Here is a 27,500-nt window from a genome sequence, read left to right on the forward strand (position 1 = left end):
CTGTACAGATAGTTTGCCAATGTTATCATAGAAAAAAAGGAAGATACACTTAGTATAGATAGATATCTAAGTGTCTTATTACAAGTAAATGTATTACGATACATATAGTTTACTACCTACCTATCCACAGTGGTATGTACAATTAGTATTATGCATTATATATTAGTACTATCCGGATTAGTTGTTACTAAACAGAACTTTTGTTTGACTAAGACGTTTTTAAAAATGACTGACCGATATAGTATCAGACATTTCTCTTTTAAATTGACAATGATTGTATATGAATCTTTTTATAGAATACATGATTTGTTTCGTTATTTTTATTTCAGATAATTGTATTTTTTGTGGGTCAGACAATCAATTGTTAATGAATTGGTTACCTTTTGTCAACGGCAGTCTTTTAAGTCTACTCTTAATTATACTGTGGCTTCCAAATAACAAGCCAAGAAAGTGCAATTTCTTTGACTGTTTACATGTATATTTCCCATTGTCCCTTTCTAACAAAAAGCACTACACTATTGCCAGTGGATGATTAACTTTATAGCAAAGGTACACAACACAGAGTTATTTATATAGTTTGCATGAAATGTAGCCTTTGCCTCTTCCCTATGATAATGTGCATCTGAAAAACAAAAAGGAAATTATTGATATCATCACTCAATGCCATTGAATGTCTGTCTAACCTTTTTGCCTCTATATCCACAATAAAAAAAAGCATTCTACGTCGGCTCCTAAATACGGGAAAGCGTTCTTTTCAGAATCAGAAGCACGGCCTCGGTGCGGCGGCCATGGAGACGGTGGACATATTTAGGATTTCTCCATGGAGGAAACTGCCGCAGTGAAGAAAAATAATGAGCTCACGCTCACAGTGCTATCTAGTGGCGTTAGGAGAGAGAGCGTGATGGCGTGTTGTCCTCCATAATGACCCACAATAGAGGTTATCAAAAGAACAGCAGTGCACGATGTGTGGCGGGGGAGGGGCCGCTGCTCCCTGATTGGCCGACGCCCCCTCTCTGCAGTATCCTCGGACACCCCGGGAGGCTCTGGCCGGACTTCAGACCAGACACGTTACACGGATTGCGTTTCCGGAGGAGGCCATGGGAACTGTAGTGGAACAACACTCAATAAGCGTGTCGTTTTCCCCAGTTATGTCTTCACCTCTACTGCCCGGTCCCAGCCTGGCAGCTTCCGGTCCTTTCAAGTGGCCATTATTCAAAGTGCATTCATCCCAATAAACCTGCTCAGCTTTTCCTTCCTTATTTCTTTGGACAAAAAAAGACTGAAGTGAACGTAGGAATGAGAACGCAGCCCGTCCAGTGCGCTGCCTGGGCTGCAGAGCACTAGAGGAAAAGGGATTCAAGTGAGGTCTGAGGATTGAACCGTATGCTGCATGACGACAGGAGAGAGAGACGCACAGAGCACTCAAACAGACCAGTGGTGGTTGGGTTTGCGTTAATTTATTTGGTGTATTTACAAACAAGCACATGCAGAAGCTGGACAGTGATTGATACTATATGGGCACTGTAATATACATAACAGTAGGCTACAGGGTAGGACTAAAGGGCAGGCTACAAGACACCATGGGGAGAGAGAGAGAGAGACTAAGAAACACAACACCCACTGCCACACACATCTCCACACAACAAACACCAGGGAAAGCGCAGATGTGAATACACAATGGACTCACTCTCCTCTGCGCGCACGCACGCGCACACACACACACACACACACACACAGACACACTCCAGAGAGATAGTAAGAGAAACAAAGAAGGCGACAGCTCTAGTTTTATCATTCAGGAAACCTCAATACCAATATATTGCACATCCAATAAATTAACGATTTTCTAACAAATAAATTCTGGATATAAACTTACATTTGGAATTTACACTTTGAACCAAAAAAAGAAAGTTTTTAATTACAACACAACTAAGATGTGTAAAACATTTGTAAGATGACTTATAGATGACTTATAGATTACTTATAGATGACTTATGCATGAATCTTGGATTCAACTTAATGGCAACAGTAACGTAAGCTTGCTGTGTTTCACCAAGTACTTTAAGTCTTTGCACTTGATGTTAAACTAATGCTACTTATACTATTTCCCCAGACTGTTGCCGTAGTGACAATAAACTCATGCTACATGGCATTGGCATAAGAACATTGGAGAACCTTCAGGGACTGACATTCAGGGGCCAATAAGCTGTTGAACCGAGCATGAACCTCGTCAAGCAACTCTAACATTTTTTATGTCAAAAATCTTCATGGCATCAATTGTAGGCTGGCTTTTTGTTTGTTGTTTGTTTGTTGTGAATTAAGTTTGACTTTGAGTCTTAATATATTTTAACACCAGGCTTCAAATGTGAACTATGTCCAGATTGAATGAAGACCAGGGCATTCAAAAAACAAAAGAGGAATGACAGCTAGCAAATCTACCAACTAACAACTTAATATACTGCTTAGAACATTCCAAATGAACATTGACTCACTTGCACGTGTCACCACTTCTACTACCACTTTCATTAATATAAATGATGAGGAGGACCACTCCTGGTCAGTGGAGGTAAATATGACCGGTGCACAGCAGGAGAAAACCATCATACAGTCAGGCTTTACTGCAGCAGCCAGCCACACGGCCTCGCCCACTGCATCCGCTTCAGTTAGACACTCAATTAAAGTTGGCATGTTAAATTGAAGCCTTCTTCAGCCTGGCGGCCGGAGTTTAGGAGAGAGTAGAAATGACTGAGCTTCGAGAACAGCTACAGAGGTTACAGCATATTGGCATCCGACAGTACTCAGTGTTTATATACGCATGTATGGGCTAACATAGTTCCTTGCATGTGAGTCAATCAAAGCATTCGCAGCGCGGTACAATGCAGAGTGCTTCATAACGGTATGAGCCTAACACGTCTACATGTATACGGGATCGCACCATGGCAACAAACAGAAGCAGGATTTGCTGGATTTCATACTCATAGACACACACACACTTTTCATATTTTCCTTGCATGTACGACGCCACCGAGAGAGTGGTTGCATTTTTTTTTCATTTTGGACGATGTAAACAGGAGATCAGAACGTTTATTATCATCGACTCGTGAATATTGTTCCTCTATCTTTTTTCAAGGTCGATGTGATCAATCTCTTTTTCTCCCCCTTATAATTATTTATCTATATATATTTATATCTTGTGTATGTATACATATTATATATTTTTTCGAAATAGTAAAATATAATCAGCAGAACGATGTCACGACACACAGGAGCCGGCGTGAGAGGTGGACGGGGTGAGAGGGTTGTCATACAACACAAGTACTGGTTCACTACATCACTACCGTCACGCAACAGGGACCCCTCGCCCCCCAGACCCCCCCCCCCCCCCCCCCCCCCCCCCGCACATCCAAATGAAACTTGCTACCGCGCAATCAAACGTCAACCCCACTGAGAAGTCAGTTACCCATCTGAGCGTAATTGGATTAGCCCAAAGCGCACTTTGAGTGTTCAGATGGGTGGCTGACAGAGTGCAGCACGTCTAAAAGGGACACGCCGCCCAAAGCAGGAGAGAGAGACGCTCTCAGACCGGGACGCTGCTTTCCGCTTGAGTCATTACTTCAGACCATCTGCTATCCATTCAGGCGGGGACAGAGAGCCGAGTTTTGCTCCTAATGCAAAAAAGCGCGGAACAGATGGTGGCGGAGATGGAGAACAGCAGCATCACATTAAGAACCCAGCGTGGATTATTCTCCTCCAGAGCATCATCATCATCATCATCATCATCATCATCATCATCATCTCCCGGCTACTTCCCCCTAAAATACTTTATTTTGCGTTTGTTTTTGTAGATTTTGCGGTGACTGACAGTAGTGATTATGTGGCTGGAGTCACATTATCAGTGAGGTGTAGCCAATCGGTACCAGCCCCTCTCGTTCTCCCTGACGACAGCGAATCCAGTCGTGGTCTACGCCCTCCAGCACCACCAGCTCCTCCCCCTTCTGGAAGCTGAGCTGGGCCCCGGTCCCGGAGTGGTCGCACAGCGTCCGCACCGCCCTGCGGGACCAGAGCCTCATGTTTCACACAACACTCGGAGCAACCACACAACGCTCCGTACTTTAGTTCAAAAAGGTCTATTTTTACCTGAGCGGCCGAGGCTTCTCCTCTGGGCTCGGTGTCTCTTCCTCTCTGGCCGTCTCTGCTCCTCTCTCTGTCTGAGGCGCCGGCGCCCTCTTCAGCGTTGGCAGGGAACTGCTGCTCACCATGCGAGTCAGCGCAGTGACCCCGGGGCCCAACCACTGGGAGGGACGCCTGGCCGTCGGAGATAAAGCTCTGTTCATATACAGTACAACCAGTACAACCAGTACAACAGTGGTGGGCCAGCAGGGCCTTCTCTGCTGGCCCTGTCAAAATCTAAATGATATATACATATTATTTTTTTTTCTAAATTACAAATATGTGTGTGTGAACGCATCTTAATTCCATAATTTTTTCAGTACGTTACAATATAATTCCAGAAGGAAAACTTATTTTTTTTGTAAGGCTGAGCTCAGCTGACTAACGCATCAGGACGGCATGAGGAGGACATGGAACGTTTCCTCCGATCCGAAGTGATGGGTGAGTGAGTTACTTAGGCTGTGTAGGAGGAGCGCTAATGTCGTTGTGCTACTTTAGTTTATAAAGCATTTTTTGTAATGGTTGAAAACACAATATATTGCTGGAATTTGGGCAGTAGGCTAAACGGTAATGCTGTGTTTCAGTGTTGATGTCGCTTAATAAGTATATTAAATTAACCTGTGAACTACTCCTGGGCTGGAGGACACTTAATATTGTCGCTATACTTAATTTAATCCCTTGACGTTGAGGTTGCGAAAGCGTCCGGTGAACATTATAACAATAACTGTCAGAACTTTTTATGTCATGTGTGTGATGTGCAATCTGGTTTGGCGAGTGACATGATGAAAGATGTGATGGTGGTGCTGCATTAGTCTGCGGTAATGCACAGTGGTGTGTGTGTGTGTGTGTGCTGCTGTTGTTGAAGATCAACTGTCTTGTTGTTGATGTCATGCAGTAGAGTGTGATGCACACATTTGGCTGTGACTGAGTGTTTGGGGGTTGGCCATCGGTGGAGTTTGTTACTGAAGGCCCCCACGGTACGCTACTGCATTACAACCATAAGCCCTCTTATTATACAGTACAACCATACATAAGCTCTCTCATTATACAGTACAACCATACATAAGCTCTCTTATTATACAGTACAACCAGTACAACCATACATAAGCTCTCTTATTATACAGTACAACCAGTACAACCATACATAAGCTCTCTCATTATACAGTACAACCATACATAAGCTCTCTTATTATACAGTACAACCAGTACAACCATACATAAGCTCTCTTATTATACAGTACAACCAGTACAACCATACATAAGCTCTCTCATTATACAGTACAACCATACATAAGCTCTCTTATTATACAGTACAACCATACATAAGCTCTCTTATTATACAGTACAACCATACATAAGCTCTCTTATTATACAGTACAACCAGTACAACCATACATAAGCTCAGCTCTCTTATTATACAGTACAACCATACATAAGCTCTATTCATATACAGTACAACCGCTTGGTGGAAGCCTTTATGCAAAGCACCTTAGCAAGAACAACAGGATAAACACTAGCGATGTTAATACTACAATGTTAATACTACGATGTTAATACTACAATGTTAATGCTACGATGTTAATGCTACGATGTTAATACTACGATGTTAATACTACAATGTTAATGCTACGATGTTAATGCTACGATATTAATACTACGATGTTAATGCTACGATGTTAATACTACGATGTTAATGCTACGATGTTAATACTACGATGTTAATGCTACGATGTTAATGCTACGATGTTAATACTACGATGTTAATGCTACGATGTTAATGCTACGATGTTAATGCTACGATGTTAATGCTACGATGTTAATACTACGATGTTAATGCTACGATGTTAATACTACGATGTTAATGCTACGATGTTAATACTACGATGTTAATGCTACGATGTTAATGCTACGATGTTAATACTACGATGTTAATGCTACGATGTTAATGCTACGATGTTAATGCTACGATGTTAATGCTACGATGTTAATGCTACGATGTTAATGCTACGATGTTAATGCTACGATGTTAATGCTACGATGTTAATACTACACTCTGGCAATTAAGCTACACATTTCTAGAGTATGTGTCGCTTGTGTGGCTGAAGGGCTCCACCACCCTCATGAACCCTCATTAGACCCTCATGAACCCTCATTAGACCCTCATGAACCCTCATTAGACCCTCATGAACCCTCATTAGACCCTCATGAACCCTCATTAGACCCTCATGAACCCTCATTAGACCCTCATGAACCCTCATTAGACCTCATTAGACCCTCATTAGGCCTCATTAGACCTCATTAGACCCTCATTAGACCCTCATTAGACCCTCATGAACCCTCATTAGACCCTCATGAACCCTCATTAGACCTCATTAGACCCTCATTAGACCCTCATTAGACCCTCATTAGGCCTCATTAGACCTCATTAGACCCTCATTAGACCTCATTAGACCCTCATTAGACCCTCATGAACCCTCATTAGACCCTCATGAACCCTCATTAGACCTCATTAGACCCTCATTAGACCCTCATGAACCCTCATTAGACCCTCATTAGACCCTCATTAGACCCTCATGAACCCTCATTAGACCCTCATGAACCCTCATTAGACCCTCATTAGACCCTCATTAGACCCTCATGAACCCTCATTAGACCCTCATTAGACCCTCATGAACCCTCATTAGACCCTCATGAACCCTCATTAGACCCTCATGAACCCTCATTAGACCCTCATGAACCCTCATTAGACCCTCATGAACCCTCATTAGACCCTCATTAGACCTCATTAGACCCTCATTAGACCTCATTAGACCCTCATTAGACCTCATTAGACCCTCATTAGACCCTCATTAGACCCTCATTAGACCCTCATGAACCCTGATTAGACCCTCATGAACCCTCATTAGACCCTCATGAACCCTCATTAGACCCTCATGAACCCTCATTAGACCTCATTAGACCCTCATTAGACCCTCATGAACCCTCATTAGACCCTCATTAGACCCTCATTAGACCCTCATGAACCCTCATTAGACCTCATTAGACCTCATTAGACCCTCATTAGACCCTCATGAACCCTCATTAGACCCTCATGAACCCTCATTAGACCCTCATTAGACCCTCATGAACCCTCATTAGACCCTCATGAACCCTCATTAGACCCTCATTAGACCCTCATGAACCCTCATTAGACCCTCATTAGACCTCATTAGACCCTCATGAACCCTCATTAGACCCTCATGAACCCTCATTAGACCCTCATGAACCCTCATTAGACCCTCATGAACCCTCATTAGACCCTCATGAACCCTCATTAGACCCTCATGAACCCTCATTAGACCCTCATTAGACCCTCATTAGACCTCATTAGACCCTCATTAGACCTCATTAGACCCTCATTAGACCTCATTAGACCCTCATGAACCCTCATTAGACCTCATTAGACCCTCATTAGACCCTCATGAACCCTCATTAGACCCTCATTAGACCCTCATTAGACCCTCATGAACCCTCATTAGACCTCATTAGACCTCATTAGACCCTCATTAGACCCTCATGAACCCTCATTAGACCCTCATGAACCCTCATTAGACCCTCATTAGACCCTCATGAACCCTCATTAGACCCTCATGAACCCTCATTAGACCCTCATTAGACCCTCATGAACCCTCATTAGACCCTCATTAGACCTCATTAGACCCTCATGAACCCTCATTAGACCCTCATGAACCCTCATTAGACCCTCATGAACCCTCATTAGACCCTCATGAACCCTCATTAGACCCTCATGAACCCTCATTAGACCCTCATGAACCCTCATTAGACCCTCATTAGACCCTCATTAGACCCTCATTAGACCTCATTAGACCCTCATTAGACCTCATTAGACCCTCATTAGACCCTCATTAGACCCTCATTAGACCCTCATGAACCCTGATTAGACCCTCATGAACCCTCATTAGACCCTCATGAACCCTCATTAGACCCTCATGAACTCTCAGCCCTGAGGCGCCCCCAGCAGCTCTGTGTAGGTGTTGTTAGGAGGTTAGTATGTTAGGAGGTGGAGACATGGCTGTACCTGGTGTGTGGCGGGGGCCCTGAGGGGCCCCCAGCACCTTTGGTGGCTCCGAACAGACGGCCCAGCCCCCAGGGGACGCTGCCGGTGCTGTCCACCCGAGGGAAGGCGCTGCCCGTCGGGGAGTAGAGCTCCGGGCCGTCCCGCTCCGGGCCCACCGGGAGGCTCATCTCAGACAGGTTGCGAGTCAGACGCCCGCCCAGGCGCAGCACCGCCTCCCAGCTGCCCTGGATCACCTGCGGGGGAGGGAACGCGTTACTGCAGCTCAAGGTGGAGCCTGAGGAGGCTCCGGGGAGGAGCCTGAGGAGGCTCCGGGGTGGAGCCTGAGGAGGCTCCGGGGAGGAGCCTGAGGAGGCTCCAGGGTGGAGCCTGAGGAGGCTCCGGGGTGGAGCCTGAGGAGGCTCCGGGGTGGAGCCTGAGGAGGCTCCGGGGAGGAGCCTGAGGAGGCTCCGGGGTGGAGCCTGAGGAGGCTCCGGGGAGGAGGCGCTGCGCTGTACCTGTCCGGCCTGCTGACTGAGGCTGCCGTCGTGGACGGCCGGCGGGGGCAGGTCTCTGATCTCCTTCTCCTGCACCCACAGCAGCAGGGGGCTGGTGTGCTGGACGCTCCCCGGGTCCTTGGCGGGCGGCGCCTCGCTGTGACGGGGCCTCCCCGATCCTTCACTGTCTGAACCGGCCACGGACGAGGAGCTGGCTTCGCTCGTGGCTTCCTTGTGCTCCCGACCTCCTAAGTCCAGCTTGGACAAGCTGTCCAGATGAGCGCTGCTGCTGCTGGAGCTGGAGCTGGAGCTGGAGCTGGAGCTGGCCCGGCCCCCCTGGGACAGGGGCCCCTGGGGGGAGAGCCTGAAGCCCCCCGCATCCGGAGCGGGCAGGCTGGAGATCTGAGGGCTGTGGTTGGCCGGCTCCAGGCGGTGATGCTGGAAGAGCAGGTCGAGGTTGAAGGTCAGCAGGCTGAGCGGCTGCAGCAGGAGGAGCAGCTCCTCGTACAGCGTGTGGCCCGCCACCGAGGACAGCCGCATGAAGGAGGAGGGCTGGTAGAACGCCTCCAGCACATCTGGAGGAGCAGAGCTTAGTCTTACTGGAACATCTAAGGCACCATATGTGGGGGGGGGGGGAAAGCGTGGAGCGAGAGGAGTACGTACCACCGCAAGACTGGAGGTGAGACAGCCAGAAGTCAAGGAGCTTGGTACTGAAGGACAGAAGGACAGGGTTACAGAGACCAGGAGGAGACTGTGAGCACTGAACGAGAGGTCAACTGGACGACACAAACGGAAAGGATCTACAGGGCGTACTTCAGCAGGCCGAAGAGGAAGGCGTTGAACCGCTGTTTGCTGTGCTTCAGCTGGGGGAGCTCTCCCACGCGGACCTGGAGGTTGAACACGGTCTGGGTGTTGGGGCCTACGGGACGCAGGGAGGAGGGGACAGAGAGAAGCTAAAGCTGATTGCAAAGAGAAAAGAACATTTTTGGCTCTTCAGCCCCAATCAATATCCTGTCATTACTCTGTTTGTCCTGCGTTCATTGACCTTGGAAACCAACACGTATTGAGTGACACCGTGGGAAAGAGACACCAGACAAAATGACACCAGGAAATGTATTGTATTTTCCCCAGGAAGAAAGGTTTTCACTACCTGGCTTTGTGGAGGCCTGGACCAATCCCCAGGCTGAATTTGGCCTCCTGCCTGCAATCACATCACATTGATGGGGCTTCAGGCCGTCGGACAGAAGGCTGTGCAAGGCCGGGCACAGGCACTGCAGCACCAGACGGCCCAGGGCTGGGTTGACACTGCTGTCTCCAGAGAGAGCCTGGAGGAGGAGGAGGAGGAGGAGGAGGAGGAGGAGGAACACGGAGCCGGAGCGGACAGATGGGAAGTGAGAGAGGCGAGATGGGGAGGGCGGGGGGATACACGAGAGAAAGAAAGGTAGTGTATAGGACACAATAGGGACGAGGAGGAGGAAGCAGAATGGACACAATGGGGTTTTTACAGTAGAAGGGGATGAGATGGGAAATGGTGAAGGGTTAACAGGAACCTAACGTTAACCTAGTGTTCTACAAGGTCATCTAAGGACAGTTGAATACCGTGCTAAGAGACTGGCACCAGAGATGCATATAAAGATGCAGAACGAGCAGAAGAAAAAACATTTCAACCATTAAATTCAACAATCTGAACACATGGTTCTTGGAGTTCCAAAGATGAGTTCTAATGGTGATCGGAATAAAACCGTATTGTTTAAAATTAAACTAAACTGAAGTTACAAAAAACATGTCTCACCTTCTGAACCACAGTCCTAGAGGAGCTGAACTGGGCCAAGATGGCTTCCACCGCCACGCTCACCGCACTGACAAGAGCTGGGAGACACAACGACGCGGCCTCAGTTAGACAACCCAGCTGACCGGAGGACAAGGGGCCACTGACCGGCTCACAGATGCTCTCTGGCGGACATACCTTTCTTTTCCTGCAGTAAGACGGGAGGAAGGCCAACACCTCTCACCGGGATCTTGACGTCTTCCCCCATCCAAGAGGAGCCGTCCCTCTGGCTGGAGCCAGCGAAGGAGACGCTGCGCAGTGCTGCCGTGCACAGGAACCAGGCCAAGGTTAGTACCAAGAGTCGACGCACTGAACACACACTAGGAGCATTAACAAAAGTAACGCAAGTTAAGCCATGAGATGCATTGGCGTAGCCAGGTAGTAGCAGATGGTACAATTCAGGTCAGTAAAACATGAGCAAATCCGGGAAAATAATACGGCAGAGCAATGGCCTCTCAGCACAGGCTGAATCTGCATCTGTAGAGCTGACGTTTAGAAGTGGTCTAGAGAAGATGCTAGACCCTTGATTGAGCTTACAGTTAGTCATGCACTAATCTCAACACATTGTGATAGCGTACGATGCATCTCAAAAAGGTGATATACTTAAACACACAAATAGGGCAGAAAGCATTTATAGGCTTCTATGAATATTGATGTAAAAGTTTGAAAAAAGATGTCAAAGTTTTATTAAAAGGCAAAACATTAAAAGGCAAAACATAATTAGAAATAAACAGTGCGTTGGTTTATCACAGAGGAGATTAGAAAATGCATTCGTAGAAGGATTCCATTTCAGTTAACATGATTTTGAATTAACATTATCATAAAAATCATCTTCAACAAGCTTGCTGGGGTTGGCGTGAAATGCGTCCATTTAGGTAAACCATGCAAGAACACAATGGAAAATAAATGGACACATAGATGAAGAACAGACAGATCAAAGGAAGACATTCAAAAGTGATAAAGAATAAAGAACAATCCGGAAGCTCTTTGTTAACAACAGCTGCTTTTCCCTTCCCAGGACGGTTTGCAGATTTGAAAAGGCTTCCACAAAGTATCATGTGACCAGCAGGGACTTGTTGTGTGTACTTACCCCCTTCTTTCAAATCTGCAAACCCCCAGGGAAGTACAAGAGACGGAAAGCATTAGGACACACACACACACACACACACACACACACACACACACACACACACACACACACACACACACACGCAAAGATGGACGGACAGCCATGCGAGCAGGATGTCAGACGGACGACGACGCAAGACATATGGCAAAGAGAAGAAACCAAGGAGAGAGAAAGAAATCTTACTGGGCGCTCGTGGCTCCGGGGCCTGTTGGCGTTTAGGGGGGCGGGGGGGGGCTGCGCCGGGCGCAGGGGGGGCGCGGGGGGGGGGAGGAGCGCGGGGGGGCGGGGCCGAGCGGGGCGGGATGGGAGGGTACAGGTACGGGTAGTACAGGGGAGCGGCCAGAGCAGGCAGGGTGTGTGAGCGGGGGCAGAGCGGGGAGCTGAGGCCCGAGGCGTCCAGCCCCGGGGGCGGAGCTCCGGGCCGGCAGGGAGGGGAGAGGGCCCCGACGGGGGACAGGCGGGGCGGGGCCCCGCGGTGCAGGGGGCAGCTCTTAGGGTGGTACAGGTACAGGCCGGGCAGCGGCGGCAGCTCCTTGGAGGCCCTGGCCGCGTGGCCGCTGCCGTCCGGGCACCCGTGCGAGGAGGAGCCGCGTGAGGGTCTGTGTTTGGCCCCGGGGCCCAGGGGCCCGTCGGCTGCCGTCAGCACGCTGGAGTACGTCAACAAGACGTCCAGGTTCTTGTACGGCGTGGAGCAGCCGGCCGCCGCCGCCGCCCCGCCGCCGCCGCCGAGGTCGCCCCGCCCCTCCGACTCATCACAGCACAGCGGGTCAACGTGAGCGGCGCTCGGCTCCCCGTTGCTATGGGAACCGTCGGCCCGGCGACGCGCCGACTCTGCGCGGCGAGGCCCGGCCTCGCTCGCGTGCGCCGCACCCCGGCGGACTACGCCGGCGGTGGGGGAGGCTTTAGAGGAGACACGGGGGTCAGCCGGGCGCTCAGCGGCTCTGTGGGGCTGGGGGGCGGTGTGGGGCTGGGGGGCGGTGTGGGGCTGGGGGGCGGTGTGGGGCTGGGGGGCGGTGTGGGGCTGGGGGTTAGTGTGGGGCTGGGGGGCGGTGTGGGGCTGGGGGGCGGTGTGGGGCTGGGGGGCGGTGTGGGGCTGGGGGGCGGTGTGGGGCTGGGGGGCGGTGTGGGGCTGGGGGGCGGTGTGGGGCTGGGGGGCGGTGTGGGGCTGGGGGGCGGTGTGGGGCTGGGGGGCGGTGTGGGGCTGGGGGTTAGTGTGGGGCTGGGGGTTAGTGTGGGGCTGGGGGTTAGTGTGGGGCTGGGGGGCGGTGTGGGGCCGGGGGTTAGTGTGGGGCTGGGGGGCGGTGTGGGGCTGGGGGTTAGTGTGGGGCTGGGGGTTAGTGTGGGGCTGGTGGGCGGTGTGGGGCTGGGGGTTAGTGTGGGGCTGGGGGTTAGTGTTTGGCTGGGGGTTAGTGTGGGGCTGGGGGTTAGTGTGGGGCTGGGGGGCGGTGTGGGGCTGGGGGGCGGTGTGGGGCTGGGGGGCGGTGTGGGGCTGGGGGGCGGTGTGGGGCTGGGGGTTAGTGTGGGGTCGGGGGTTAGTGTTTGGCTGGGGGTTAGTGTTGGGCTGGGGGTTGTAGTAGCCGGGACGGTAGGGCGGTGCAAAAGCATGGAGGAAGTAGGGGGAAGCCAGGGGATAGTTGCGGGTCTGGGCAAGGGCCAGTGGGGGTGAGGACACTGGGGGCCAGGGGTAACAGGCAGGCCGAGGGGGGCAGGCGGGGGGCACGGGCACATGAGGGACAGGAGAGCCAGAGACAACGTTGGAAACACCCAGTGGAATGGAAGAGGTGGAGGTGGCAGGTGGACAGAAGGAGACAGATGGAGAGAATGTTAGTCCAGAGCAGATCCATGGACACCTTCCAGTAGAACAACAGTCATCGTTTGACGTCATGCAGTAATGTCATGTTTAAAGGAGGATGAAACATCTGTTGATTTCTGCAGGTTATCTCAGATTACTGCACAGATTTCCTTTGAATGTCCACCCTTCAGGTTTCGTTCAATTAAGTTTTGCTTTGATTTGACAACATGAACAACACAGACAATAACTTTCTCAGCCGTGGAGATGCCACAGACAGACGTTTCCAGAGGGTTCCACACTCCTTTAACAACATTTCAAGCCGCGTGGTTTCTGAATGCATATTGATGCGCACACTGGGCATGAAATTCAATGGAGACGAATGAAAGTCACAGCTATGATCTTTCTGCAGAACATTTTCTACCTGGATAGCATCCCTGAGCAGTGCATAACATCACCGTCCGGGTGATAAACCCATTTCCTCTCTCTGTGTGGAGCTTCACTCTTGCCGCCCCCCCCCCCCTCCCCCTCCCTCGCTCCCCCTCCCTCTCCCTCCCTCGGTCTATACCGCTGAGTCAGTGGGTAGAGAGCAGTGCTCTGTTCTTTCTGCTTAGTCACTGGGTCTATCTCTGTTCAGAGTCTGAGGCTTGAAATACAAACTCAATTACAGTGGGTCACCTGTGAAACCTCGTCTGTGGGAGGAAAACAAGCTAGAGGGCAACCATACCTCTGAAAGAGTTCCACTGTCAGTGAAGTGAAACTAACACATACTTCCTGTTCCTCCTGCCCCGGCGTCATTGGTACACACACAAGGACCCACCCTTAGTGTTCTTAAAGGGCCACACACCTGAGCACATGTTACCCACTGGTTACCTTCATTGTACCAATGGAGAGCGGGAGGAATATAGTAGGAGAGATTTCAACATTTTATATTATTTCCTTACTTCCTTTTTTACGTTAAGTTAAGGTTATTTGAAAAAGGCAATGTCAGAATCAGTACGTTTATATGTTTATTGGACTCAAAACAGACCCATTTTCTGGCTTCTCCCCGTTTCAGAATGAAGGGAGAGTGGCCGAGAGAAACCAAGAGAGAAACAGCAGTAGAGAAATGCACCGTGACTCATGCCGCTGTACAAAGGATGAGCAGAGGAAGATAGAATGAGAAATAAACTGGAGGAAATGTGCGACTGAACAGATAGGAGGAGACGACAGGCAGAAGAGCTCGAGGTAGAGACGAGGAGAGAGGGAGGAAGAGAGGGATCAGAATACGATATGGACTCCATAGTGGCCACTACTTCCCCGCTGCACGATTTGATGAGATGATGAATAATTGAATAAGGCAGAGATGACATCACATTCCCACAACAAGAACCTGCACCTTCTCAGAGAGAGAGAGAGAGAGAGAGAGAGAGAGAGAGAGAGAGAGAGAGAGTTATGTCCTCTCTCCCCCTCTCTCTCCATCTGTTCTTCTTAGATTTGACTGCACTTACTGCAGTCTTAAGTTACTTTGATGAATCTCCTTGTTGGAATTCTCCCTGTTCAGACACACACAGGGACTGCCTACATACGCTCTCATTGGATAAATATCCCAATGTCTCATTTTATTATTATTATTATTTAGCCTGGCTATTGCCAGACCAAGCTCAGTCGTAGATTGAACGTTGGTCTGGGGAAGCTGCTGTCATTGTCTTCAGCACAAGAGGCGTGATCAACGGGTGGAGTTAAATTGACTCTGTACGCAATTGGCTGCTTGCCGTCTCTTCCCTGTCATCATTGTGTTAAACCAGCCAATAGCGCGTCTGGGGGAAAAGCCAGCTTGGTGATTGGCTCCCGCAAAAAACGAAACTAGAAAGAAATGTATTGCTCTTCTCCAGACCCTTCTGCAGGGCGAACTCACATCGCCGGCAGAATGGGCGGGGCTACCCAGTCTAATTATTATTATGATTATGATTATTTGCCCATCATTTCAACATTTTGATTTGCTTTGCATTAAAACTACTGACACGTTGAACCACGACCGCCACACCGCCTTTGTACGCACACGCTCACACCGTTATCTCCTCACCAAAGGACAATGATCACACTCACGTGTAGTTCTGGAGTCCAGAGTCCTCCCTCCGTCGGCTCTCCCCCTCACCTCCACCTCCACCTCCACCTCCGTCGCACTCTTCAGCCCCTCCCCCTGCTCCTCCCTCTGCTCCTCCCTCTGCTTCTCCCGCTCCTCGCCGCTGGTCCACAGGTCGCCGTCCCCCGCCGAGCAGCCCGTCTTCTGGTCGGCGCAGAGCTCCGCCCTCCTGCCCTCCTCGTCGGCCCGCTGCAGCATCTCCTTCAGCGCGTCCATGGAGGTGAGCGCGGGCGGGGGCTGCATGAAGAAGGCCTGGGCCTGGGAGGTGTACTCCCACTGGTGCTCGTCCCCCTGGACGTCCTTCTTCTCCCGTCTCCACTTGAGGTTGTAGAGGATGTCCGGGTCGGGGGTGACGATGGTCGGGTCCGGCTCCGGGTCCGTGATCATCCTGGTCTGAAGGCAGTTGTTGCGGCTGCGGAAGCGCAGCTCCTTGAAGGTGGTGACCTTTGGGCCCGCCGCGGTGGACGCCCCCGAGGAGGACGTCAGCTTCTTTGGTGCGGCCACCGCGGCGTTTGCCGTCGCCGGGGGTTGAGGCAGCAGCTGGGCTTCCTTATCCGGTGTGAACGCGATGAGCCAATCAAATCTCTCGGGCCGTGCAGAGTTGGCCGAAAGGGTGCAAGCTTTGGAGGGGGGCAGGGATGGAGGTACGGGGGGGAGGGGCCGCGGCGGGGGAGGGGGAGGAGAATCTGAAAGGGGAGGGGGGTGGTTGAAAGTTTCGGTGCTGTAGTACGCTTCAGACATGAGGCCAGTGGTTCTCTTCCTTCTCCTGGCCATCTCTGTGAAGGAGGTGGTTCTCAGTGTGTCGTGGCTCTCTTCCTTCACGCCTTCTCTCATTTCTATCCTCTTCACTGCGTCCAGCTCCTCCTTGTTGCTCCAGGCGTCTCTGATGATGGCCACATCGCATTCTACGCCTTTGAACGGCCGTATTTCTTGGGCCTCGTTGGACCTCGGAGAGATGGTATGGCCGTCCCCCTCCTCCTCCAGCTCTCCCACGCAGTCACCGAGCTCCGGGCTGAGCTTGAGGAGCTCGGCCTGGGTCAACCCGGCCAGCATCAGCAGCTTCCGAATCTCCACGTCTAACGCATGGAAGGAGGGCGGAGGGGGCAGTCGGGGGGGTTGTGGTACCCCAGGGGGAGAGGAGGACGCTGACGAGCAGGAGACTGAGATGGTGGGCGGGGGAGGCAGAGGAGGGGGGCGCGTGGTGGGCGGGGGCAGAGACAGCGGGGTCTTCTCTTGCAGGGCTTGCAGATTGGCCAGCCGCTGCGCTTCCTTCCTGGCCAGGTGGCGCCTCCGAGGGGGGGGGATAGGAGGAGTCGGAGTGGGCAGCGTAGGGGGCAGTGGAGCCGTGTACAGGGTCAGGTGTGGAAGGGGCTGGGAGGCAGGGAGAGGAGGGACGGACGGCGGCGAGGGTGGAAGGGCCTTTTCACACCGGAAAGTGGAGAAGGTGGGGGACGAGTTTGGGGAGAAGGTGGAGAAAGTCGGCGTGGGGCACGTGGAGACGGCGATGGAGGTGGTCTCCCTGCTGATGTTGATGTAAGTGTGGAGGTCAGAGTTCACGCTGGCGTGGCGAGCCGGCGGTTTGGGGGGTCTTGGCGGCGGGTCGACGGGGGAAGGAGTGAGGGAAACCACGGACTCGTCACAATCAGACGGCGCCGTGAGGTCCACGCCGGCGTCAGAGAACTCCTGGGACTCGGCCAGCGCTCCGCCACGTCCTTTATACAACTTCCACGACACGTCGATGTTTCCCATTTCGTCTAAAACGTCTGAGAAGTCCTGCTCTTCAAAATCTGCTAAATGGAGATCTTTCTCATGCAGCCTGGCGATGTAGGCGAGCTTGACCTCGCGGTTGACCTTCTCCAGGCGGTCGAGGTGGTCCAGCCGGTCTCTCAGGACGTCCCAGTGCTGCTCCCCCTCCAGGTCCCAACGCGCCACCTGGATCACCTGGCTGAAGCGCTCCATCTTCCCAAACTCCCCCACCGACTCCAAGAAGTCCAGCAGGCCCAGCTTGGTGACCTCTGAGTCCAGGTGCCCGTGGCCCGTGTAACTCTTGGCTCCCAGGTAGTCAGGGGAGGGGGAGGCCGGGGCGGAGGGGTAGCCTTCATCAGGGGAGCAGGCGTCCAGGGGAGAGCGGCACGCCGGAGGGGAGAGGTTGCGGTTGAGGGGCAGAGATGGAGCAGAGAGGGCAGGGGGGGGGCGCTCCGGAGCCGGAGGAAGGGGCTGGTCTTCAGGGGTGCCCAGGTCATCCTGGCCATGAGACGAGCAGAGAGAGGTGGAGAGATCCGCACAGTCGGACTCCAGGTCAGAGCAGGAGCTGATGGAGGTGGAGGAGGAGGAGGAGGACGTGGAGAGAGACAGATCCAGCAGGGAGGGGGGGCAGTCACAGCACGAGGGGACTAGGGTGTCATCATCATCCTCGTCGTCGTCGTCATCGCCCTGATCAACATCCACGTCGATATCCCCGCTGCTGTCGTCCTCGTCTTCCTCCTCGTGGGGCTTTGCGTTGTTCTTGTTGTCCAGTTCAACACGTTTGTCTGCGTTTTGCCCCTCATGCTCAGCAGCAGCGGCGGCGGCGGCGGCGGCGGCAGCAGCCCGGGGGGCCGCTTGGGGCTGGGGCGGGGCCTTTGAGGGGCTGGCCGGGGCCCCCTTCCCCTCCTGCCTCAGGGCCGACGGGGGCGGAGGTGGCTGAAGGCGCATTTGATGTCTGAGAGAGATGGCGTTGTTGTTGTTGTGGTTGTGGTTAAACATGCTGTTGTTGTCCTGGGGGGAGCGCCCGTCGCAGCACAGGCAGGGCAGGCTGGGCTCGTTGCAGTTGGGGTCCAGGGGGAGGAGAGGGGAGAGGGCGGCGGGAGGCGGCGGCGCCGGAGGTGCGGCTTTGGCCACCGCCGGCGCACGAGCACCTTTCAGTTTGGGTTTAGCCAGACTGGAAGCGGCGACCGCCTGTTTCTTCAGGCCCGTCCTGGCCGGGGTGACGGGCGCGCGGGGCTGCACGCCCGCCCGCATCCTGGTGTTTTCTGAAGAGGCTTTTGTCGGGCGTCGCGGGGAAGAATTGGTGATTGTGTTCATGTTTTTATCCTCCCTCCGGAAACCAGGGCCGTGGGCCTTTGGCTCTGCGGCGGTGTTAGTCCGCCTGCTGGCCTCGACTCGCCGGGGCCTTGGCGGCTGGGAGGGACGGGCAGAGGACTGCATTGTGGAATCTTTTTTTTGTGGTGATCAATTATTTTGTTGCTATAGAAACAGGGCTTCTGAAGCTGGCTGGAGAGATCCGAACGGTGACTGGCCACGACGCATCACATCATGGCCTGAGTCCTAAGCCCCTGAAACACAGAGCAGACATACAGTCAGTGGACGAGGAGCTGGCCCGGGCCTCAGGCCTACGCCCGGGGCTCCACAGGGACCTCCTGGGTGTTCAACACACGTCTGGCCTTTGAGAACCTTTGAGTTGAACTCAGGGCTGTTCATGATGGCTCATTACAGCCGGGTTCTGTCTCAGCATTGAGCTGTACTCAGCATCCCAGTTGTGGGAGAATCAGGAATGCTGGAAATAATAAGCTTCACTCTAAAATGACACAATGAAAAACTCATATCAAAGCTCATATGTCAAATACCAGTGTTTTGTAGGTATAGGAAATATAAGCTATTGAAAATGTTTATGGCAAAGCATTTTGTATGTACATTTAAGCCTATGCTTGTCAAATACCTTATATTTTCACTTCATTTCATTAAAGAATATACATAATTGGCTCAATCATTTGTTTGTATTCAATAAATATATAATATATTACATATGATATAATATATAATATATAACATAGGTTATTCAAATATTCTGGAATGCCTTTGGCATGAGATTCATATCTATTCATCCAAACCCATATATCTATCTAGTTCCCTTTCTACCTAAAGTAGCCCTATATATTGAACATGTAACTAGTAAACTGTGAATGTATGTTGTGCATAAAATGTTGTCAATACATGCTATAGTTAACCACATAGATCACCATAAAGATATCAGAGAATAAATGTCATACACAGTTCACAATATGAAACAAATGAAATACAATGTCAGGTCAAGAGATCCCCTCTTTGCCTCTTTGAGCGATGGCGTCAATGATATATATATATATATATATATATGGGAGCCAATCTGCCTCCACCTCCATTCAGATGTTTTACCACGCTAATGAGAAATGCTATCGGATGGTTTTGAGCACTACCTAAATTGACATGATGCACAACATGAGTGAAGCGTAAAATAAAGCAAGCAACCACATCGCATAACGCCAAGGCTCTTCTTTGACAAGCATATAGCATCCGAGGCGTATTGCTTGTATATCCCCTCACACAGTGCCCTTCAAATCAGTGAAGACCATACATCACTTAATGCTTGATTACATAGGCCGTTTCTTCGGCCATTATGAACCGGCTCAAGCAATGGAACAAGGTAGCTCTACAGCAGAGCAGCCTTTTGAGTTGGCACTATTACACACAGCCTATTCGGTCGTGCAATTATTGATCTGAAATGAGCAGTGGAGACTGGAGGATGGAGACTGGAGGATGGAGGCTGGGGGCGGGCGGGGGGGGGGGGGGGGTAGTACCTTAAGCCGCATCGCCCTGCCATCTAGGCCCATCCACCTCCGCCACTAAAGAGATGTGCACCCAAAATGAATATCACATTTCAAGTTGATGTGAATAATAATACGCTATTAACGAAGGATTTACTGGGGGAAATGGCAGTACATGTTTTATCTGGCTGATTTGAAAGGCATATAAGGTGTAGCCTACTCGGGAGAGCTTTGTACAATATCGTTCGAGATGAAAGTAAAACAGTACAAATGTCATCTACTCACGATTCCATTCGGGTATTGAAAGAGGAAAGAAGTCATCAGGAAACAAAGCTCTTACAATCCCGACCGTGTACAAATATTTCGACCGAGGCTCAGACCCACAGCATCTCTGTTCTCGCGACCACCTCTAAAGCTCTCGTCATCCCCCTCCCCCTCCCCAGACCACACCCCTTGTGGGCCTATCACAGAGCTCCGAGTAATTAACCTTTTCAAGGATCAGCAAGTATTCATCTATTGTGCGGTGTCTATTTTGTTTAATTCTCGGTTGAACATTACAATAGTACCCTAAATATATCAAGATCACACATGTAATATAAATAAAAATATATATATTTTAAAATAATTCATTTTTATTTAAAACAAAAAGATTTGCAGTACGAGTATGAATCTACATAAACTAAGAAAATGAATGCGATTTTATGAGAAAAGTTGAAGAATATTGATTTTAATGGGCTGAGTCTGACAGTTTTACAACAACAAAAAAATGATACTAATACAAATCAACTTCATGACTGTACTATTTCTAATTACGTTCAACATAAGATGAGCTGTTTCTATATTATTTTTGAATGACAATTATCCATGGTATTGTCCCGTGTAAAGCTGTTCAATGATAAATGAGCCTGGTTTATGACAGAATGAGCTCTGCATGGCTGATATCACAGCCAACTCCATCACAGAGAGTCACGTGACTTTGCTTCTTAACAAATCCATGGGATTCTAGAGTAAAGAGATGAAAGTGATATACTATACACTGTGCATTGGGTCAATAAATATTAACGCAGAGAAAAGGACACACACACACGAGCTAACTCTGCCTTGATGTCTGGTGTTTGTGCAGGGTCCTTTCCTACTAAATTAAACGTCAGGATCTACTCTATTTTCTGGATCCAGAAGCTGCTTAAATATCGGTCCCTTAAACCGACATCCTCCCTGCTGTACAAACCCCAAACTGCCAGAGGAAACATGCTATTTACAATCAAAGAGGTTGTTTTTTTTTTTTTACAAAAACTTAAGATCAAATTTTCGCAAGTTATTTGTTTCTTTTGTAGATTTTCTTGGCAAAATTGAGGAAGACTGAATGTGGGAGATTCTGTGCGTGGCGTGCGATGAGCTCCTGCAGCCGGCGGTAGCTGTCCTCCTCATGACGGCGGTACAGGTCTGCTACCCCCAGCGTGGCGTACAGAGCCTTGACCTTCTGCACGCTCTCCTCGTCGTGGCGTGCATAACAAGCCTAGCAGTAAAGAAGAGGTGAAAGATGGTCAATGAATTCAAGTGATTCCTATTTATCTATTTAATCCAAAAGTTTCATCCAAAACAACTACAGTACATTATTACTTTCGGAATAGCGAAATGGACTTTTCAGAAATGGAAAATAATATTCATAAGTCCAATGAAATTGAGCATTGCTGTGTTTCCATTGCCTTAGAACAAGCCCTTTTATCTATATTGAGACGGTCCTCTTTCCATGGATGCAACCATGCAGCTTCACTACATTTCTATAGACCCCAGAACCAACCAACGTCTGTAGAGAGCACACGTTTTAATCACAGAGTAGTATGACGGACGGTATCCCACGGCTACGGCCCATGTATGATCCTTCTTTTTAGAACCGTCATCGTGTAGCAGCGTTATAATGAGCCATATGGTGTCGGAAATGCAGCTGCAGCTTAGGTCAACTTTGTCTTGTTGCACCGACTGCCATCAAAATTAATCTTTGATACAGACAACAGCTAGGGACGATTATAGATCTATAAAATTAGTTTACCACTATGGATGCAATAAGAGGACGGTAATATAGTTAGTAGTTATCTATGCACAACGAGACCTGGTTTTGATTGGGTTAACCAATGGAGGATTCAGTTGGTTGCCATCTGCAACCTAACCAATAGCTGCTACTAAATGTAACCGTACCAATAATAAACACATACAGGGACAGCAAACGCTGCCGTTTGAAGCCAGAACCTTCCAGCTGGGGGCCAACCCCCCTAACCACTAGACCATCTGATGGTAGGTTTAGGAGTCCTCACCTCCAGCTCGGCCCTCTGCTCTGAGGTCATGACCCCGAGGGCGGTGACCACCAACCAGCTGCACTTGTTGTCCTGGATGTCCGTGCCGATCTTCCCGGTGACAGCGGGGTCGCCGTAACAGTCCAGATAGTCGTCCTGCAGGAGGGGAAACACACGGTGCTGTGTACCGCTCTATCGGCTACAGTGTTCATTTAGAGGAATAGGAAAAGAATACAAACATACCTGTATCTGAAAGAACTCTCCCATTTCTAACAAGATGTGCTTTGCGTTATTGTGTTCCACTTCACTGTTGATTCCTGCCTGTACAGTAACAATAGCGACATGTTAATGATCAGAATCAGCTTTAATGGCCAAGCATGTTCACATACATGGAATTTGACTCGGTAGGTACTCAATACATATATGTAATATGCAATATCGTCTTATATCTATCTTACATTGTTACATCTACCGTCTCATATTTATCTTATATACAATTATACATATACCTTTGGACAGAATGTACAGAATATGAATATAATATAAAAATAAATCAACAGAATGAACATAATTTGAGCAGGAGGTAGATTTAAGAGGCAGTACAACAGTCAGCAGTACAGCCATTAGCTATTCAATAGAGTGATGGCAGAGCAGAAGCTGTTCTTATGTCTGAATGTCCTGGCATACAGAGATCTGTAACGTCTGCCAGACGTCTAACACAGTTAATAAGTTGTCAAATTAGTAAAATAAAAAATAAGGTACAACCAGTATGACACACCGTGTTTATCAGAGGTCCCCTGGCCACTACCCCTCACATGCAACCCAGATTAAAGTATTGTTTACAGATGAAAATACATACACAAATGGTATAGACTGCCATCAATACTTTCATTTGTTTTCTCCATAAACACACTGTACACTCACCATGTACATAGCTGCTGCCACGGGGAGGTAAAAGGAGTAAAAAGCGGTCTTGTATTTTACAATAGCCTTGTACCTGAAAGACAAGAGGAAGTTCATCACGGTCCGTGCTGGCACCTGGACAGTCCTGAAGGCTTTTCTTCAACCAAATCTCTCATAATTCAGTAAGCAACGTTTTAAAAATACTTTTAAAATAACATTTCTCCCCATTTGTTGCATTAGTATTTTGGTTAATTACCATCCGATCAGAAATGATTATAGAAAACTTTAACTAGTGGTTCCTCCCTGACGTCTGCCCTCCTCACCTCTCCATGGTGAACCTGCTGAGGTCGATGTGACCAGGGGGGGCCGTCATGAGGTCCAGGGCCTGGCCCAGCTCGGTCTGGAAAGATGTCTACAGCACACAGATAAATACAGTGTACACATCATGCACACATGTGATTCTATGTGCTTGCTTTGACTTCTAGGCCAACCAGGGGCACTTACCTCCATGAAGAGCTCCAGCAGGTGCAGATAGTAGGGCTGCTCTCTGCAGTGTCTCCGCAGAAGTCTGTAGATGGCCGCTTCCAAAAGGAATGAGTCATTGATGGCATCCAGACCTACTCCTTCCTGCAACGGACCCATTGCAGTATAGTTACACTCACCTCCAAAGCTGCAACATCATTTTTGCACTTTATTTGACTTGGAAGGAATAGCTAAAGTCCAGCCTTATGGGGCACGTGTGGGCTCTCACCTTCTTGTACCAGCAAGGCTGTCCCCTCCGTGTGACAGAGGCGTCCATGATGTCATCAGCCACCAGGAAAAAGGCCTGAAGCTAAGAAAAGACAAACCCTACTGCTTAGTGACAGAACTGTTCACTTCACATGTAGCTCTTCGTGAAGGTCTAAAGTCATGGTCTTACAAGTTCAATGCACCAGCCAACCAGCAGCGCCCGCTGCACTGCATCCTGGGTCAGCTTAGTGGGCGGGACAAGTTCACGTAATGAGCCAATCACAGACAGCCCTCTGTTCTTCTTTCCTCCTGGAGTATTGTACATCAAAACCTAAGAGATCCAGAGAAACCCAAAGTGAATTGATCATGCTTACTAACTGTTACGAGGTGCAGGGAGGGCCACGCCTCCCCCCGATTAGGGCCTTCATGGACGACAACCATGACAATGTCAACCGCTCCATGCACCAGCAGGTTGCTGGATAAGTTAAATAGCAATCTGCAATGGGCTAGAATGAAGGTGAAGCCAAGTAAGTCTAGGAGTCTCTCAATCGTTAAAGGGAAGGTAGTAGATAGGAAGTTTGCTATAAAAGAAGAGGTGATGCCCACAGTTCTGGAGAAGCCAGTGAAGAGTCTGGGAAGGTGGTATGATGCAAGCCTCAGTGATAAGTCACAGGTTGAGACAGGAAACTAGACATGGTATTGCAACAATAGACGAGTCAGTGCTGCCAGGTAAGTGTGGCGTCTGCAGTTTGGTTTATTGCCTCGGCTAATGTGGCCATTGACAGTTTATGAAGTTCCTCTGTCAAAGGTAGTAAGGATCATTTCATTTCATTTCCAGGTTAGACTGGAAATGACAAGGACCCAGTGGTGAGGAGTGTTGCACCCACAGTTAACGCAGGGAGGAAATGGAAACCAAAACAAGCAGTTCAGCAAGCTCAATCGGCACTTAGGCATAGGGATATCATGGGCCATGTTCAGCATGGGCGGGGGGGCTTAGGGAGGGATGCAGGTAAACCCTTGTGGGGTAAGGCTTCTGCAGGAGAAGAGAGGAAAATGGTAGTGGAGGAAATCCATAGACAGGAGGAGACTGTAAGATGTACTAAGGCAGTGTCGCAGGCAAAACAAGGGCGAACTGGGAGGGAGTGGAGAAGAAGATAAAATGGAGAGATCTATGGAGCATGGAGGCTAGCAGGATCAGATTTATGATAGGTGCTACATATGATGTGCTCCCATCTCCCCAGAACTTAAATCAATGGTTTGGTGAGGATGAGACATGCACACTATGTTCTTGTGTGTGCTCATTTTTACCTCACTTCGCTTTATACTACATCTACTGATATCCACTACACTTTTGGTTTGGCTTCCCATTACTGATAACGCTTTGTATTTAGTTACTTTAATAAATATTTGTTCTACCTTTTCAATCAGTGTGGCCTCCCTGTTTATGTCAGCTCTACTCGAGCCAAGTGGTCCTGACAAGCCTCCACTATATCCTATCAGGACGCAAGGTCAGCCTCTAAGCCAGCTGACTGATGTGCTAGTTTGGTCAGGGTTAGGGGTAGGGGTACGATGCAGTAAAGAGTATTTGGATGCATTAAATGTGGCAATGTGGTGGCAGCATAGAGGGGGGTGACTCCAGGACGCTGGTTTCATTGTTAAGCCCTCAGGAGGTGTCGTGGGCCTAACTTAACGAAACATCGGTGAAAGAGGGTGCCCACTTGATAACCCCAATGACATGCTGCATACTGCTGTTAGTTGGGCCATTTGTCTTGTGTTTTTCCCCATTGGTTGGCAGCTTAGTGGCCAGCGTGCTGGTAAGGTTAGTTTGGGCAGAGGCTTCTGAATATGTTTTCCTTGGATTTTGGCACAAAGGGTTAGGGTTAACCCTAACACATCCTGTGTATCACATACATGTTTTCCTTAATAAAACCCCTTAATACGGCAATAGACCACGTACCTCTCTTAACCTGTTGAGTGCATCGGTGAGTGCGGGGTCAGCGATGTCCCTCTCAGTCAGCTCAGTCACCAGCTCACCGAACTGGCTGTCAAAGAGCTGGGGGTCCGACAGCAGCGCCTTCTTACTCTGCGTCCCGTTAGTAGTGCCGTTCTCCTGGGAGCGGGAGAGGCACAGCAGAGGAGGACACATGTTTGGGGACACCTTCAGCAGAGCTGGTCGCCTGGTCCTCCGCGTCTTCAGGGCACGGAGGACTGAGCACAGGAGGGGTCTCATCCCCGGGACTAGGCCCAGGAGGGGTCTCATCCCCGGGACTAGATTGCGCTGGACGGTAAACTACTAGAAACATGAATGCCGTAAAACTCTTTGGCTAAACTCGCGTCCTCGTCCTCCGTCAACAAAGACGCGCAGAGGTCCCTCGAGTCACATGACGTACGAGCTATAGCGAGTCCAGTCAACAAGGGCTATGAAAAGGTAAAGGACATACTATTAGTAGTATTATTAGTATATTATTATTACTCCGGCACGAACAGAGCTGTCGGAAAGACCGCTCGCAGCTAACGCTACTGCCCCGTGAGTACAGACTAGACACCTGTATTTTGATTTAAAGTGTTACAATTTTAAAAAAATTCTTCTAAAGTGCCTTACCATGGTTATCGTTATCCTGAAAAGTGCAATTTATGCACAATAAAAATCACTTAAATCCTTTATACACCTCACTGGTAATATTATTTTTGTGTGTGTGTCCACAAATCCGGGATTTGCGCATTGTAGTCCAGCGCCAGGCGACTCGCGTTTTATCAGAGCTCCTGTGGACTAGATTTCCCGACGTGCATTGCAGGTGGTGTGTCGTCGGGGCGTGGACTCGAAGCCTCGTGTGGACGTTTTCATTCGACAACGGCATCGAACCAGGATGGGCTCGCTCCCCCGTTCTCCAATGAGATTCAAAGGGAGGAGGAGTTTAGAACGGGGGACCTATCAGAAGCTGACCTCGTCCCCAGGCGTTCGGAAGCACCTGCCCACACCTTGGTTGGAAGAGTGGGCGGAATTATTTGGGATAATTGTGAAGACTCATGAAATCTAGTCTGGTGTACAACCATAAGTACTGAGGATCCTTTTCCGTTCATTTATTTCAGAATTTTGTTGAAGTACATAACTTGAATTCAAAGTTATTTCATTGAAACAGTAACTGCATTTCAAATTTGGAATATGTTTAATATAATACACTTATTTTATTGGTTCATAATTCCATAACTGCTATCCTGTTAAGCCTGGCATTTAGATATACATTTCTTCAAATAAATAATACTTTCTTACGCAAGACAGGAGGTAGAAACACAGCTTGGTGCTTAAATAAGTGTGTATGTGTGTGCCTTTGTGTACTGTACGATATGTCATTTATTTTTCAATCAGATACATATACATGTGTGTGTGTGTGTGTGTGTGTGCGCGTGTGTCTGTATTCAAAT

General features: G+C 49.5%; 4 protein-coding genes across 8 annotated transcripts in view; 1 reads left to right on the plus strand and 3 right to left on the minus strand.

Moving 5' to 3' along the window:
• Positions 1-1,155, plus strand: part of LOC311351993 (uncharacterized protein) — a 21,588-nt gene extending 20,433 nt beyond the window's left edge. For all 4 annotated transcript variants that reach the window (XM_084472161.1, XM_084472159.1, XM_084472160.1 and 1 more), the window contains one exon: positions 1-1,155. This exon is cut by the window's left edge. The gene's annotated coding sequence lies outside the window, so the exon portion shown is untranslated.
• Positions 1,156-3,398: 2,243 nt separating this feature from the next.
• On the minus strand, positions 3,399-18,778 carry rusc1 (RUN and SH3 domain containing 1; the record flags this gene model as incomplete). The annotated part of the gene is made up of 10 exons (XM_084472164.1): positions 3,399-4,050; positions 4,138-4,305; positions 8,249-8,481; positions 8,743-9,296; positions 9,385-9,431; positions 9,535-9,640; positions 9,872-10,046; positions 10,514-10,590; positions 10,688-10,810; positions 15,556-18,778. 10 exons carry the CDS (start codon positions 18,776-18,778, stop codon positions 3,885-3,887), a joined length of 4,872 nt encoding a protein of 1,623 aa, XP_084328290.1. The 3' UTR covers positions 3,399-3,884.
• Positions 11,649-14,346, minus strand: LOC311351198 (uncharacterized protein; the record flags this gene model as incomplete). Its single annotated transcript, XM_084471298.1, has 3 exons — positions 11,649-11,654; positions 11,968-12,627; positions 14,341-14,346. The coding sequence occupies 3 exons, from the start codon at positions 14,344-14,346 to the stop codon at positions 11,649-11,651; spliced, it is 672 nt and encodes a 223-aa protein (XP_084327424.1).
• A 2,087-nt stretch (positions 18,779-20,865) lies between the features above and the next one.
• On the minus strand, positions 20,866-26,806 carry fdps (farnesyl diphosphate synthase (farnesyl pyrophosphate synthetase, dimethylallyltranstransferase, geranyltranstransferase)). Of its 2 annotated transcripts, XM_084472173.1 has the most exons (10): positions 26,680-26,806; positions 26,035-26,187; positions 24,268-24,408; positions 24,100-24,180; positions 23,853-23,975; positions 23,672-23,760; positions 23,370-23,442; positions 22,689-22,766; positions 22,467-22,601; positions 20,866-21,670 (listed from the first exon to the last, which is right to left on the minus strand). In XM_084472173.1, the coding sequence occupies exons 1-10, from the start codon at positions 26,680-26,682 to the stop codon at positions 21,470-21,472; spliced, it is 1,077 nt and encodes a 358-aa protein (XP_084328299.1). In that variant the 5' UTR covers positions 26,683-26,806; the 3' UTR covers positions 20,866-21,469. The 2 variants fall into 2 exon arrangements, with proteins under 2 accessions (XP_084328299.1, XP_084328298.1); XM_084472172.1 differs by lacking the exon at positions 26,680-26,806 and having other exon boundaries at positions 26,035-26,587.
• Between the last annotated feature and the right edge of the window lie 694 nt (positions 26,807-27,500).

Source organism: Micromesistius poutassou (genome assembly GCF_964030765.1).
Source record: "Micromesistius poutassou genome assembly, chromosome: 8".
Lineage (NCBI taxonomy): Eukaryota > Metazoa > Chordata > Actinopteri > Gadiformes > Gadidae > Micromesistius > Micromesistius poutassou.